Source organism: Gouania willdenowi, chromosome 9 (assembly GCF_900634775.1).
Source record: "Gouania willdenowi chromosome 9, fGouWil2.1, whole genome shotgun sequence".
NCBI classification, from domain to species: Eukaryota; Metazoa; Chordata; class Actinopteri; order Blenniiformes; family Gobiesocidae; genus Gouania; species Gouania willdenowi.
The window spans coordinates 36,235,104-36,250,531 of NC_041052.1; the positions used below are offsets into that span (position 1 = coordinate 36,235,104).

Consider the following 15,428-nt stretch of genomic DNA (forward strand, 5'->3'; position numbering starts at 1 on the left):
TTATAGAGTTCTATTAATTTTTTTTGCCACCAAAAAACATGCTCAATGTAGTCATTTCTAACAACGATCAGTTAAAATAAGGCATAATATAGAAACAATAAAATAAAAAAACACTTTTTAATGGACTGAAAACTCAACTGAACATATAAAATAAACCTTTAGGGACATCAGTGTTTGGCGTACACAAGGATATTTACATAAGGAAAATGTAACTTAGCAGAACAAGGCTTTAAAACTCATGTAGAGAACAAAGTGCGAACCTGGTTGGAGTACATTCCACTATTAGAGCATGAAGAACAGAAGCTTACAGGAACATGCCAAATGTTTAGAGTGCATTCCAGTTTATGGGAGACTTCCCAGATTTCTGCAGCAGCTCGTTGGCCTTTGAAAAGTGTTTGCAGCCAAAGAATCCACGATGAGCAGAAAGAGGAGAAGGATGCACAGCCCGCAGCACGTGGTGACGTTCCTGACAACAGAATAAACACTGGAGTCATGCTGCTGGTGAAGATTGTAGCCAGGATTGGGCTCAATTATAAGTGCATAATTGATAATCAATTACAATTATGGTGTAATTATGATTGTAATTGGAAATAATAAATGAACTGTGAGTTCAGATGAAGCGACTTTGTAATTGTTATGGAAATTCTATAAAATCCGCCATGTACAATTTAATGAAACACAAAAATGTGGAACCATGATACAGTTCTATGGCTTACACAGACAGTTATTAATTATTAAAATATGTTTCAGATCAACAACCTGTCAGTTCTCTTCAGGATCATTTTACCATTTAAAAAAAAAATTAATCAGGGATATACTGAAAGAAAAAAGGCTCAGATGCCCACACAAAAAATATGAATACTAACATTTTAATTGATAAGGAAGCCTAACAAGGACACCAAGAGACGAGAAACAAATTGTATGATAGATTATATTTTTTATTGTATTTTACAAATGATTTAAGACATGGGTCAAAACTGAGCCGTTATCATAAGAGATGCTAACAGAAAGCTAACACAAGAGGAAGGTTAAGTTTTATGGGCTTATTTAATATAGGCTCAGTAATTGTGTTTAATTGTAACTCAAACTTTAGTAATTGAGAAGGTAATTGTAATTGACATTCAGGGGAGAAATTGTAATTGGGGAAAATAGTCGGTCAACGTAATCGTAGTTGAGTTGTAATTGAACATGGATAATTGAAGACTTAAATGTGATTTTAAAATGTTATTGACCCCAACACTGGCGCCAACTACTGTAAAAAAAAAAAAAAAAAAAAAAAAAAAAAAAGTATATGCGATAAATAAAAATAACAAAAATGTGAAAAACGCCCAAATCTGAGGTAAATTTATATGCGGCCGTACCTGCCTGTCATTGCCCAATCTCGTCTGATCTATGTTATCATAAGAGATGCTAACAGAAAGCTAACACAAGGGGAAGGATACATTTTATGGGGTGATTTATTACTGGATCAGTAATTGTAATTGAACTTTAGTAATTGAGATGTAATTTTAAGACTTTTGGGAGGAAAAAAAAATATTTTTATTTTAATTGTAATTATAAAAAATGGCCGTCACCGTAATCATAATTGAAGACTTTGTGTAACTGAAATACGTAAATGTCCCCGACCCTGATTGTAACTCACTCTGTCTATTGCAGCTCCTTTCTTCTGAGCGTACGATCCCCAAAGCATGAAGACAAGGTTTTCCTGGTTGTTGCTGAGACACTGAACAACAGCATCAGTGAACTTTTCCCAACCTCTGTCTTTATGGGAGTTGGCCTGGTGTGCTCGCACAGTCAGTACTGCATTGAGCAACAACACACCTGTAGAAAGAAGTGGGCCTGTTAGTGGCACACAGACGAAGATGGATCTCCTCTTATCGCGCTAACTTCTGGGATTATTACTGCATTCGGTAGAGATCAGAGTCGTCAATTTCGACCTCCGAGGTAAATGCGCTTCATCCAGTAAGCTCGGAAAACATGACTGGCCACAGCAAGCTGATGTTTGTTTTTATATTTTTTGAGGAACAAAAATGCCTGCTGAGGAAATATATTAGCTCCTTGAGACTAAGAGAGAGAGAGAGCGAGAGAGAGAAATGTGACACCTCAGCCCTTAGAACCAATCCTTATCCCGAAGTTACAGGTCATCTACTGTCTGCATACACAATCAAAAGACAAGGGAGGCTGGCCCGACTGACTGTTGATTTTTGCGACAGTGCTGCGGCGTTTGTGGCCACTAGGGGCACTTGACGTGGAAGCTACAGGTCTAGCGCCCCTAGTACCTTTAAGTTTAAGTTGCTCTACACAGTTTAGTGGCGTATTTATATCCTGCAAAGTACAGCTGCTCTCTGAGAAAATGTTTGAAGCTAACAGAGATATCCCAAATATACAGTACTTATCCAGCTTGGTAGTACAGGCCCTTCATGTTACCTTACAACTAGGGATGTAACGATTCACTCAACTCCTGATACGATTCGATTCACGATACTGGGTTCACGATACGATTCTCTCACGATTTATTTTACAAAATGGGATTGTAGACAAATTTTTTTTTTGGGAAGAAAACTAGAAAATACTGTACTATTTTCCTTTTATTTTTCATTGTCAAAAGAATTCCTTGATAAACTATTCAAAACAATGCAATTTAACTAAAAATAAATCTTGAATGAAATAAATAAAGGAATAATACAAATGAAAATGAAGCCTATTAATTTAAATTCTGGTTCTATAATAAACAATGCAAAACTGCATAATAGTTCTTTTTCTTTTAAAAGTGCAACTGAAAATGTATTTTGTGCCTTAACAATTGGACTTTAAAATAAAAAAAAAAAAACCGTGATTGCACTGATTTACGTCATATTTGTTTGGACCAGCAGAGGGCGCTGGTAACAGTGGTCGGTTGGCATGCAGATATCTTGCAGTGAAGAAGAGAAGCTATGCTAGCAGACAGAGCTAATAGAAAAACGTGACTTTTACAGATATTCTTTCGGTGCTAAAGGGGTAATGAATCATTTATTAACATATTTAAGAGTAGAAGGCGGCCAGAAAGAAAGTATTAGCAGACTCCGCCCGCCGCCTACACTTGTGGTTAAAAAAAGTACTGCGATTCAATTTTCAGAAAATCGATGTCAACCGTGATACCTATTAATCGATTTTTAACTGCCTTGCGATTGATCGTTACATCCCTACTTACAACGTATAAACATCTTTGGACTCAAAATGGCTGTGCACCTTGTTTGGCCCATCCACTCAGATCCCCGTGCCCAGGGTGCTGAAAGCCTTTGATGTCTGACATCAGTTCCTTGTACATGTTCCCCAAACTGAAAATACACACAAATGCAAATGTAGGGCCTTTGAGTTTCCATGTTCACAGAAAACAGACGGAAAAAGCAATCTGAACAGTTTTTCCCCGTCACACTTTATTTAAAGCTGCTGGAGACAAATTTTGCTTATATAACATGATAGCAGTCATGTTTTTTTTTTTGAACAATGTTTTTATTGATTTTCAGTAGCAGCATATAAAACACATCAACACGCACCATACTAATTGTTCAATCAAGTGCAAGCTGGTCTTTCAGCGTATACACATACAAAAAAGTAAATAATAACAGAAAAAAAAAAAAAAAAAAATAAGTAAAATAAATAAGTAATACAAAAATAATAATAATAATAATAATAAGTCATCACACTCAATAACCATGCAGCAAAATATATTCTATTGTTGTCTTAGAAAGTCCATTAAGGGTGTCCACACCTCTTCAAATTCTTGTGCTTTGCCCCTAATTACATAGGTTAGCTTTTCTAATGTAACACACATTGCCATCTCTCTAATCCAGGATTGTGCAGAAGATACTTCAGTCTCTCTCCAAGACAGAGCCACCATCCTCCTGGCCTGCAGGAGGCCAAAGTTGATCAGAGTTTTACACTTGGAGTTAGAAGGAAAGTTATTTGGATATATCCCTAAGATACAAAGTTTTGCTAAGCAGGGTACCTGAATACCTGTGATTTTACTTAAAGTGTGGACAACCATTTTCCAAAAAGCTACCAACTTGGGACATTCCCATACACAATGAACTAAGGTACCTTTCTCAGTCAAACATTTTACACATGTATCTGGAATGCCAGGGGACCATTTACTAAGTTTCTCAGGAGTCATGTATGTCCTCATTAGCCACTTGAGTTGCAGTAGTTTCATTCGGGTATTAATGGTTTGTGATTGAGCTTTTAGACAAGCTGTCGCCCACTCAGTTTCTTCAATATCTTCCTTAATATCTAGGCTCCATGCCCTCCTTTTATCATGACTAGACTCCTTGTCGTATGAGACAAGTGCTGCATATATTATAGATATTTGCCGTTTCCCATGCATGTGTTTTAACACAATATCCTCGAGGTGGGACAGCGGTGGCTCGCATATAGCCTGGTGGTGCTTTGACGAGATGAAGTGCTTCAATTGTAAGTATTTAAAGAGGTGTTTTTTGGGCAGTGAGTGTTTAAAACAAAGTTCAATAAATGTTAGTAAAGTGCCCTGAACATACAAGTCTCCAATTTTTTGCACCCCCCTGTCGGCCCAAATCTGAAAGCCACCATCTGCCCTGCCAGGAGTAAACCGCGCATTACCCCAAATGGGTGAAAATTGAGAGATGGGGGGTGTATCACCAATATGTCTATGGGCTTTAAACCATATATCAATAGAGTTTTTAAGGAAAGGATTTGTTGTTGTTTTTTTTAAGATTTTAAAATCTGCTGAATATAGATATAGGTTTAATGGCAGCTTAGATATTGATGCCTGTTCAATATAAACCCATGCTGGAGGGGATTGTTTAACAAAATAAAACATAGTACTGCGTAGCTGAGCGGCCCAGTAATACCACTTTAAACTGGGCATTTGTAAACCGCCCCTATCATATGGCATATACAATAAGCTAAGTCTGAGTCTAGATTTTCTGTTGTTCCAGATGAATCTACAAAATACACGATTAATTTCTTTAAAAAAAGATTTTGGCAGTGGTAGGGGGAGCGATTGAAACAGGTATAAAAATTTTGGCAAGATAGTCATTTTAATTAAGTTGATCCGGCCAATCATTGATATTGGCATTGTTGTCCATTTTTCAAGCGATTCTCGTACCTCTCTCATCAACGGGTCATAATTTGCTTCAACAATTGTGTTAATTTGGGGAGTAATCCTAATTCCAAGATAGGTAAAGCCCTCAGTCGCACTAGAAAAGGGTGTACTTATAACTGGATTCATTCTTTCGTCTTTGTTCAAAAAGAGTATAGAAGATTTTGCATTATTAATACAGTATCCAGAAAACTGACCAAATTTATTAATTAGATGTAATAGTGTCTGGACACTGTTAGATAGGTTTGACAAAAAAAGGATTACGTCATCTGCATATAATGATATCTTATGTTCATGGTTTCCAATAGTTATACCTGAAAAATTGGTCTCAGCTCTAATGGACATGGCTAGAGGCTCAATGGCCAAAATGAACAATAATGGGGAAAGGGGGCAGCCCTGACGGGTTGACCTCTCCAACACTATCGGGCTTGATAAATTATTATTTGTCATTACACGTGCTGTAGGGTTGGTATACAGTAATTCTATCCATTTCAGAAATTTTCCCCCAAGTCCATATCTTGGTAACAAATTGAACAAATAAGGCCACTCGATTCTATCAAACGCTTGTCTAGCATCTAGAGATAGCAACGCTGTATCCCTGGTATTATTTTGGGAATTAATTATGTTGAGGACCCTTCTGATGTTATGAAAGCCATGACGACTCTGTACAAACCCGTTCTGATCGCTATGTACCAAAGAAGGGATGTGTGGGTCTAGCCTTTTAGCAAGAACTTTACACAGTATTTTTGTGTCAACTCCCAGGAGGCTAATAGGCCTGTATGAAGAGCAATTAGTTGGTATTTTCCCGGGTTTTAAAATAAGGATTATTGTAGCAAGTCTTAAGGTTGGTGGTAATGTGCCACTGTTAAATGACTCATTAAACATACTCAAAAGTGGGATCAGTAACTGCTTTTGGAAGGTTTTGTAAAACTCTACTGGCAGGCCATCCGGCCCCGGAGCTTTACCTGAGTTGATACTTTTAATGGCCTGCAGTAGCTCTTCCGTTGTTATGTCTTTATCCAGGTCCTCTTTAACCTCCTCTGTGACTGTATTGAACCGAAGATGATTAAGAAAGGTATCTCTATAAGCGGGAGTAGGGAAGCATTCCGACCTGTACAATGATTGATAAAATTCCTTAAATGCATTATTAATATCTTGAGGATCGTTCAGCATCTCTCCTGGTTGCGTAGTTATGCCATTAATTGCCCTTTCAGATTTTATTTTTTTTATTCTCCAAGCTAACAATTTGCCAGCCTTTTCTCCCTGATCGTAAAAGGCCTGGTTCAACCACAGTAAACTTTTTGCTGCTTTATCAGATGTTAATTTATTGTATTCCGTTCTTAAGGTTAGTAACCGTTTTTGTTTTTCAGGGTCATCTTTGTTATTTATATCTATTTCCAAATATTTTATTTGTTTCTCTAATTTATTAATTTCTGCTTTTCGTTTCTTGTTTTGAGTGCTTGTGAAACTAATAATCTCCCCTCTAATATATGCCTTGAAGGCTTCCCATCTAATGCATGCGTTAGTTTGGTTAGTATTAATCTGAAAGTAAATATCAATCTTTTCTTCTACATACTTAACAAATTCCAGGTTTTGGAGCCATCTCACTTGCATACGCCAATAAGAGGGAGACTGCTGAAGCTTCTCCATATGTACAGACATGGAAATGGGGGAATGATCACTGATGACTATACAGTCATACCAACAATTCTGAATTTTAGATACCAGTTCTTGTGACACTAAAAAATAATCAATGCGAGATCTGGATTTATGTATCCCTGAGTAGCATGAATATTCTAATTTATCTGGGTTAAGTTTTCTCCAGATTTCTGCTAAATTTAAATCTGTGATATATTGTAAAATAATTTTTCTGGATTGTTTTTTATGGGGGTCAGATTTTGTAGAGCGGTCTACCAGCGGGTTTAAAGTGCAGTTGAAATCCCCACCGATAACATTTAGGCCATTCAATGAGGACAGGGTCAGAAAGAAATCTTCAAAAAATTTTGAATTGTCCTCATTAGGACCATATATGCTGATCAAATTCAGTGCGAGGGACAGGATCCTACCCTGGGCGATTACAAACCTTCCTTGGGGGTCCCTAATAGTATTAGTAAGTTGGAAAGGAATTGTTTTGTGGATGAGAATTAATACCCCCCGAGCGTAATTGTTATATGTAGCGTGTATGACTTGACCAGGCCACCTACGCTGTACTTTTTTAACTTCATTGGCCATAAGATGAATTTCCTGAAGGAAAATTATTTTGGAGTGCAGGTTTTTAAGTCTATTCATTACCTGCTTCAATTTAGTTAACTTATTAAGTCCCCTGACATTCCAGCTTGTAAATCTTAAATCAGACAGTTTTGAACCTTCCATGTTGCTTTATGTATATCATTTTGAGATCGATGACCATGTTGAGTGTGACAAAAAATAAACGAGTAAAACAAGTTAAAATGATAAGAACTGAACCAGACATAAAAACACTTAACCATTGAAAAAACCCGCCCCCCTTCCCTTATTTAAACAAAACGGTATAAGGGCAAATACCAATCCACACTAATGAGGAGTGGTTTTACTGTAGGCACATCTCTCAGACAGCCCAAGTGCCCCGCATCCCCAACTCCGCATCCCAAACTGAGACTTCAAACACTTAAAGTCCTAGACTAATAGATATAAAGCATAATAATATTAACGCTTCTTGATTTAACAGCTTCAGTAACAAATAGAACAAGTATACAGGTCCACACCAGGTTCATAAAATAAGGTGTCCACCAAATATGGTAGTAGCATCTCTGCATATAATCAAAATAAATTATAAAGTGCAAAGGTATATAAATGTATCATAAGAAAGTCTATATCAAGCTAGTGCACCTGTGTTATTGTCCATATCAGTCCTGCTGTGATTACCTGCACTCCTGGCCATTTAAAGGTTTAAGAGTTTATGAGGAAGTCCTCAGCTTCTTCTGGTGTGGAGAAAAGAATTATTTTCCCATTGTGTAGAGCTCTCATCCTGCAAGGGCGTAGGGTGAATCCCCGAAAAGATCCAGCTTCGATGAACTTTTTCCGTACTGCGTTGAATGGGCTCCGCGCCTTCATGGTTTCCGCTGATAAATCTTGAGCAAAGAAGATCCTGTGACCATCATGAGTGAGCGAGCGTTGTTTGGATGAGTTGAAGACAAACTCACGGTCTTGAAATCGTAGGAAACGAATGATTACAGCTCTGTTCTGGTCCGGTCTTGGTCTTGCCAGGGTGCGGTGTGCTCTTTCCAATGTGAACGACCTGCCGGCGTCAAGCCCCAACCAGATCGGCAGCATGTGTTGGATGTAATCAGTCATGGGCTGGTTTTTTTCAGCGTTTTCGGGGAGCCCTACCAGTCTTAAGTTCTTTCTCCGAGCACGATTTTCTAGGTCCTCCGTTTTAGACTCCAAATAAGCGATGCGTTTAGCGGCGGCAGCCTGCTCCGTTTTCACACTCTCCAGGCCATCTTCAGTGACCCCTATGCGGCCTTCGGCTTCCGTTAGCCGCCTAGCGTTAGCGGTAATATCTTGTTGAAGATCCATAAAACTTTTTTGCACGGCGTCGACCGAGCCATTCATCTCAGTTATGCGTCTCTCCACATTGTCAAGTTTTGTCCCAAAACCATCAAGAGTACTTATCTTGGTGTTGATCGCGGTGATAGTCGTACGGAGTGACTGCAGCTCACTTAGCACCGTAGCTAAGTCGATCCGTGAGCTGCTCTCATTGTTAGCATCATCGGCTGCCGCAGTAGTCATAGTTGTAGTTTTGGGTCTCTGAGAACCACGAGATCTGGAGCTGCTCTCACAGTCTTTAAGCGTTGTTTGTTTAGACATCTTGTAGAACTAGTTAGAAGCGTTAATAACTAGGACTTTGTAAACTTTTAGCAGAGTTGCAGGGAGCACTCACACTAGGCTGCCATCTTGGTCCGTGGCTCCACCGATAGCAGTCATGTTTAATTAGAAATTGTCCAAAGAACCCTTAATTTTTCTAAAATATTTTAATTTTGTTATTAGTCCCCAAATTAAATAAAAATTGGTCAAAATATCTATTATCCTCACTAATTGCTTGGATATTATTAATTCCTTTAAATACACACTTTTCTTTACATGGAAGGGCAAATTATGACACATCAATGTTGAAATTGCTCCCATTCGTGTCTATAATGTGTGGCCCACTTGATATCAGACTAATCTGTCTTTGACCCCTGAATTGAAATGAGTTTGACACCCCTGGTGCACTGTTTCCCATCTGCTATGTATGCGTTATAATTCATATCAAAGGTGGAGAACTTTCAAACCTGGGTGGAGGCGGCACCGGCCGTTTGACACTGAAGCACAGTCCGTGGGCCTGGTTGGGACCATGGTACGGGTCCTGGCCCAGAATCACAACTTTCACCTGGAATCAGTGACGACACAGCCAGCGTTGGGGTCAATTACATTTTTCAGTTACAATTACGTTTTCAATTATCCACGTTCAATTACGATTACAGTCACCAGCTTTTTTTCCCAATTACAATAAAAAGCAGGGGAGGTAATTTTATAAAAACTAGCATGATATTGAATGTAGCATCCTCTGATTGCTGTGCTTTTACCCACCCCCTCCCCTCTGTGTTCCCTCTAAAGCCACGCCCCTCACATGCACGAGCGCCGGTGTTCCAGAAGCAGACCAAAGCTCATCGCTTGTATTGTGTGTCTTCTCATGTCTCGTTCAGTGGTAAGTAAACACTAAACTTTATCATTATATACTGTATGTTAAAAAATGTGACATTTTGCATTCCCCTGGGGGTACCCGTACCCCACTTTGGGAACCAAGGCTCTATACAATTTTGCCGTGTTTGTAATTGGTCTGACACTGCAATCTCCCCCCCCCCGTCACAGAAGCACACACGTAGCCAGGCAGTAAAGACCCATCTTAAATGAACATGTTGATAACCTGCTTCATAGGACAGCTGTGATAGAGAATGTTTGGTTAGATGAAGCTAACAAAGATAAATCCAGGATATACTTATCAAGGTTCGTAGTACAGGCCTTTAATGGAAGGATGGTGGAAGGTGTCTACTGGTGCCAGTATCTGCTCCATGTGCACACTGAGGTGAACTCACCTGTTGCATCTCACACATCTGAGTCCATGTGAAGACGTCCTCTGCAGGTGGATACACCGTGTGGAGTTTCCTCTCCTCAGAAACAAACGACATCAGCTGTGACAGAAAAAGTGTTCACCTATTAAAACAGCATCAGGTTCCATTTTATTACAGAGTACTGTCAAGCACCAAAGAGAGAGCAAAATGAAAAAATAAAGGCATGAAAAATGTGTGTATGTGCGAGTGTGTGTATGTGCGGGGTGGGGGTAAAGTGTAAGTACACCTCCAGAGGTCTTTGCTGACCTGCCACTAGGGGGAAATTTAAAAATTGCCTTGATTTTGGGCATTGCTCCTAGAGTAGTGGTTCCCAATCTTTTTTTCTTTGTGTACCCCTTTTTGCATTTGTGTCAAATCATGTGTACACCCTCCTAATTACCTTCTTATAATTTTCCATTTGTGGAACCGCGGGCTCATCTAAAACTCTAAATGTGTCTTGAACACTGGTTTCCTAAGGTTTGATCTAAAAATTCAAATTAATGGATGAAATTTAAAATGGAATTTCTGAAATTGAAAATACAAGCAATTACTTCAATAGTAAGAGACTGCAGCCTCCTTGTAAAATGTAGCTAATTATTGTCTCCTATTGTAAAAAGTGTGATAAAATGGCAACTACAGCATAAAATAACCCAGTTTCAATAAATTACAAGAAAATATAGTATTTTATGAAGCAATAGTAGTGTAAGTTTGTGGTGAATTTGTCCAAAAACTTTCCTAAAAACAAACAAGGAACATTTCCCGATTACTTTTAAATTAATTAAATCTTTCCAAGTTCCTGCTGCAATGTTCTCCTCTTTGGGAACCACTGTCCTCGAGTAGTTAGGACACACCCAGTCACAGCAGCCCCACCCCCATAGCGCTGCACACTTCCGCATGGAGCTGTCAATCAATGCTCACTGAGGGCTGTGAGGAGGAAGAAAACTAGTCCCTCCTCCCATCTTTTATAGGCGGGGCCAACAGTGACGGTTAGTGACATCACTGATCTAATCTCAGCCAATAGCAAAAATTCTATTCGACCAATAGAGGGCAGTCACTCTGACATTTTACTACAAAAAACATTACATTTAAGTAATAAAATGTTTAGAGTGGGAGGAGCATCAATAAACTACATTACTTTAAACCTAATCATATATGTATTCAGCAGGAAAAAAAGTGGTTTTGGGGTGTACTAACACTTTAAAGCATTTTTGGTTAAAAATGATAATACAATGATGATGTCATATGAACAAATGACTTATTGACTACTGCTTTGTCGTTAGATTGTGTTTTCAGTTGGAGTTTTTCTTTAAATGAGTGGCTTATGTTAAATTAATTCACTGAATTAACAGTGGGTTTATCCTCTTTATAAACATTAACATGGATGTACATACAGTACTGCTAATAGTTTAACTAAAATTAAACCTACAGTTGAAATAGCTTTGATAAAATTAAAAGCCGTTTTCTGACATGCTCATTTACAAATTTGTTCAAATTAACGTGTAACAATTTGACAATTTTAAATTGTAAAATTCTAAAATGTGTTTAAAAATCACAAAATAGATGTTTTATTTGTAACAGTAGGCCTACATTAAGGTTAAAAGCAGAGGTGAAAGTCAAGTACTCATGTTATTGTAACTGAGTTGCTTTTATTGGGTACTTGTACTTTTATTTTTAAATACATTTCTAAATCAGTAATTTTACTTTTACTTAAGTACGTTTTAAAAGAAGTAAAGTTTTGTTCAATATTTTTTTTATTTTTCTACTTTGTTTATATATGATTTTCCCTCATGTATCAAAGCTTAATTGTGCATTTTTTTCTCCTGATTCTATGTGTTTATGTGTTAGAACTTATTTTAAAGTTGTTTGTGTTTATTGAAAGGGGTGGAGCTCTTCTGCTTTGTCCACTCCTTGCACCTTTAATGTTTATTTTTCTTTAATGTGTGCTCAATAAATAAATGAAAAAAGAAATAACTATAGAGGGGACAAAAAAATATAAATACAAGAAGACGGTAAGAAACACACGAACATCTAACTCACCTCTTTAAAATATGGTTTTACAAACTCTGCAGGGAGCGACTCCCTCCAGCTTTCCCCAAAACCAGGAGGCGTTTGTGAGGAAGTGAGTTTAACCAGCGCGGCTCGTTTATTCCGGGCGATCTTGTCCAGCTGATCCGGGGACAGAGATGCAGAAGTCGACCTGCACGGCTCAGGATCACCCGGTGACTTCCGTTTCATCTGAATGGTTTTAGTACATTGAGTAGAATAGAAAGCGGATGAGAAAGGCGCAGTTAAACGACAAAGTGGCCGTAGAAGCAGAAACATGCTCGCCCTGCAACGTGTTTACAAACAACCGAGTCCGTTGGTGTCCTTGAACGCAGCATAAAGGAGGAAGTACAGCATCGTGGAGCGTAAACGACGCACAGGCGCAGCTCCCCGTTTGAAAATAGTAAGAATTAAAATATAAAACGTAAAAAACTAACTAATACATTAACTAACAGCACTATTAACGTTAGGTTATTTATCAAACTGATAGAAACATCGTTAGAGTCACTTACTGTTGTCTTTACATCATTTGCGATGTGATCTAGCCCATTTGAAGTCCTTTTTTTAGTGACTGGAGAAAAAAATGAGTTGATGGTTTTCTGTCCAATCATTCTGTTGAATGCACGGGTTTGAAGATCTCTGAATCTAAACTAATTTAACCCTAACCTCAGCACACACAGGGAAATGTGCTCTCCTCTCAAACCGACTCTTTTCTACTAGAAAACCCGCCAAAATACAAGTGACGCAGGCACTAATATTATAATGAGCTGCGATGTGTTCAAGATCATCCTGCATAGTTTACCTTTTTTTTACCCCATGTATATGGGGCACTGATTGTAAAACTGCGCATGCTAAAATAAACAGCAACTTTTTGCAACATTCAGCTAGCAACAAACCACGTTTAAAAACGTATGTGAATTTTTAAAGTTACGTTTGACCAGATTTACAGCAATATTTATTCGATTTTTTTTCTCGAAAAAAATAATATATAATGTCAATGTTAAAACTAATTTTTAAATATTAAATCTAAATGTTAAATCTAAATCTAAATCTTCAAGTCGAAATTAAATATCATGGGTGAAACTAAATAATTTGCTACAGGCCATTGACATTATATTTTTACGAGAATTTTTTTTTAATTTTTTTGTAAATCTAGTCAAAACTAACATGTAAAAATCCCATAGTTTTTTTTAAACGTGGTTTGTTGCTAAATGTTGCAACAACAAAAAAATGCTGTTTATTTTAGCATTGTTGCTAAATGTTGCAAAAAAAAAACCCGTTTAAACCATGTTTAAAAAAACTTTTGACCCAATTTACAGTAATATTTGTGAAATTTACTTTTCTCGTAAAAATATGTCAATGTTAAGTCTAAATGTTAAATATTAAATGTAAATGTTACATTTAAATACAAATGTTAAATTTCAATCTAAATATTAAATGTTAAATTTAAATGTTTTAAATCTAAATCTTAAATGTTAAATATTATACCTAAATGTTAAATCTAAATATTAAATATTAAATATAAATCTTAAAAGTAAATCTTAAATGTTAAATATTATACCTAAATGTTACATTTAAATATAAATGTTAAATCTAAATCTAAAATGTTAAATCTAAATCTAAATGTTAAAACTAAATGTCACAACTAAATATTTATCTAATATGCAAATTCATTGGAAGTACCAAAATAAAAGTTCATTGGCACGAATGAGGGCTATCTGCAGAGTGGTGTGTTCCTAAATATTGCTGTTAATTTTAGCCTGTGCAATTTTACAATCGGCACCCCATGTATTTACAGTAAATGTGTCTTCAATTAATGTTTTATTTGATCTAAACACAAAATGACAACAAATATTTTCAAAAATGACTTCAAAAACACAAAATGACAATAATAATACACAAAACAACAAAAATCACAAAATGTATACACAATGAGAGAGAAATGTACAGAAATAAACACACAAAATGACAACAAAGACAGACAAAATGTATTTAATAAAATAATACAAATGTACACAAATTGACTCAGAAAAACTCAAAATGAAAACTATAATACACATATTAACTCATAACACAACCCAAATGACAGAAAAATACACAAAATGACTTCAAGAACACAAAAAAAGAGAAATACATAAAACAACAACAAAAAATATACCATGACCACAAAAACATTTTGTTATTACCTGTATTAACGCTCAGATCGGTCATTTTTCTAAACGCTGACAAATGTTGATAATGTAGCCCCTGGTTCAGCCAATTACATTTTTTAGCCCCAATTTTCAAAAACACTTGCCCACCTCTGACCTTCTGTATCATTTTTAACTTTAAAAAAACTTCTAAAAATGTCATTTATATTTGTTGAATATCTCTATCATTCCAGTGTAGCACATAAATAGATTTCAATGATGGAAAAACTGGTTGGTCGAGGACAAAAGAAACGTCTCCATTCTAATGATGAACCAAGAAGAAGTCCAAGAAAGAAGATTAAAGCAGAGACAGATGAAATGATAAAAGAAGAGGACGGGGACGCTTCAGGGGAGTTCTCTCGTCCTATTCCCTGGAAGAAGATAGAGGCTGAGGGTTTGGATTGTGATTATGCACTGCTGTTCTCTAAAGAAGAGGCGGATACACTGTTTCAGCAGCTGGAGGAGGAGCTGGTGTACTCCACAGGTGCAAAATGCATTCATGAACCCTTTTATTATCCTCAAATATATATAAATAACACATTTTATCCTTGGGGTCAATCTGACCGCAGGGATATTTGCCTCCAGGAAATTGTTAACCAAGTTTTTGTGTCAGGCACTTTGTTTATTTGTTGAATACATAAATAACCCATTGATAATGAAACCTTGTTCTCTAGCTCCACCATCAGGCCAAACCTTTGAATTAGAATTAATTGATTCAACTTGAAAATCTTTCACCCAAATCTTTTTCTCATTTACATTTTAAGATTTACATCAAAATTTTAGATTCAACATTTAATATTTAGATTGAACATTTATATTTAAATTGGATTTAACATTGACATTATGACTCTCACAGAATCAATCATATTGATTGATGTTGGTGACCCCCCCCCCTTCCTCTCATAAACATATAGATTTACTTATTTTCATTTCCTTTTTGTAACATAT

At 36.8% G+C, this 15,428-nt stretch overlaps 2 protein-coding genes across 4 annotated transcripts in view; one reads left to right on the forward strand and one right to left on the reverse strand.

Moving 5' to 3' along the window:
• Positions 1-103: 103 nt before the first annotated feature.
• On the reverse strand, positions 104-13,013 carry unga (uracil DNA glycosylase a). The gene is made up of 7 exons (XM_028456469.1): positions 12,804-13,013; positions 12,286-12,483; positions 10,234-10,329; positions 9,430-9,527; positions 3,229-3,317; positions 1,643-1,821; positions 104-466 (listed from the first exon to the last, which is right to left on the reverse strand). The coding sequence occupies exons 1-7, from the start codon at positions 12,900-12,902 to the stop codon at positions 326-328; spliced, it is 900 nt and encodes a 299-aa protein (XP_028312270.1). The 5' UTR covers positions 12,903-13,013; the 3' UTR covers positions 104-325.
• Positions 12,317-15,428, forward strand: part of alkbh2 (alkB homolog 2, alpha-ketoglutarate dependent dioxygenase) — a 7,903-nt gene continuing 4,791 nt past the window's right edge. The window contains exons 1-2 of one of the 3 annotated variants that reach the window (XM_028456472.1): positions 12,317-12,694; positions 14,680-14,964. In XM_028456472.1, the coding sequence (XP_028312273.1) occupies positions 14,697-14,964 (268 nt within the window). In that variant the 5' untranslated portion in view covers positions 12,317-12,694; positions 14,680-14,696. Of the gene's footprint in view, positions 12,695-14,674; positions 14,965-15,428 lie in introns of all 3 variants that reach the window. The other 2 variants (XM_028456473.1, XM_028456471.1) reach the window with 2 other exon arrangements.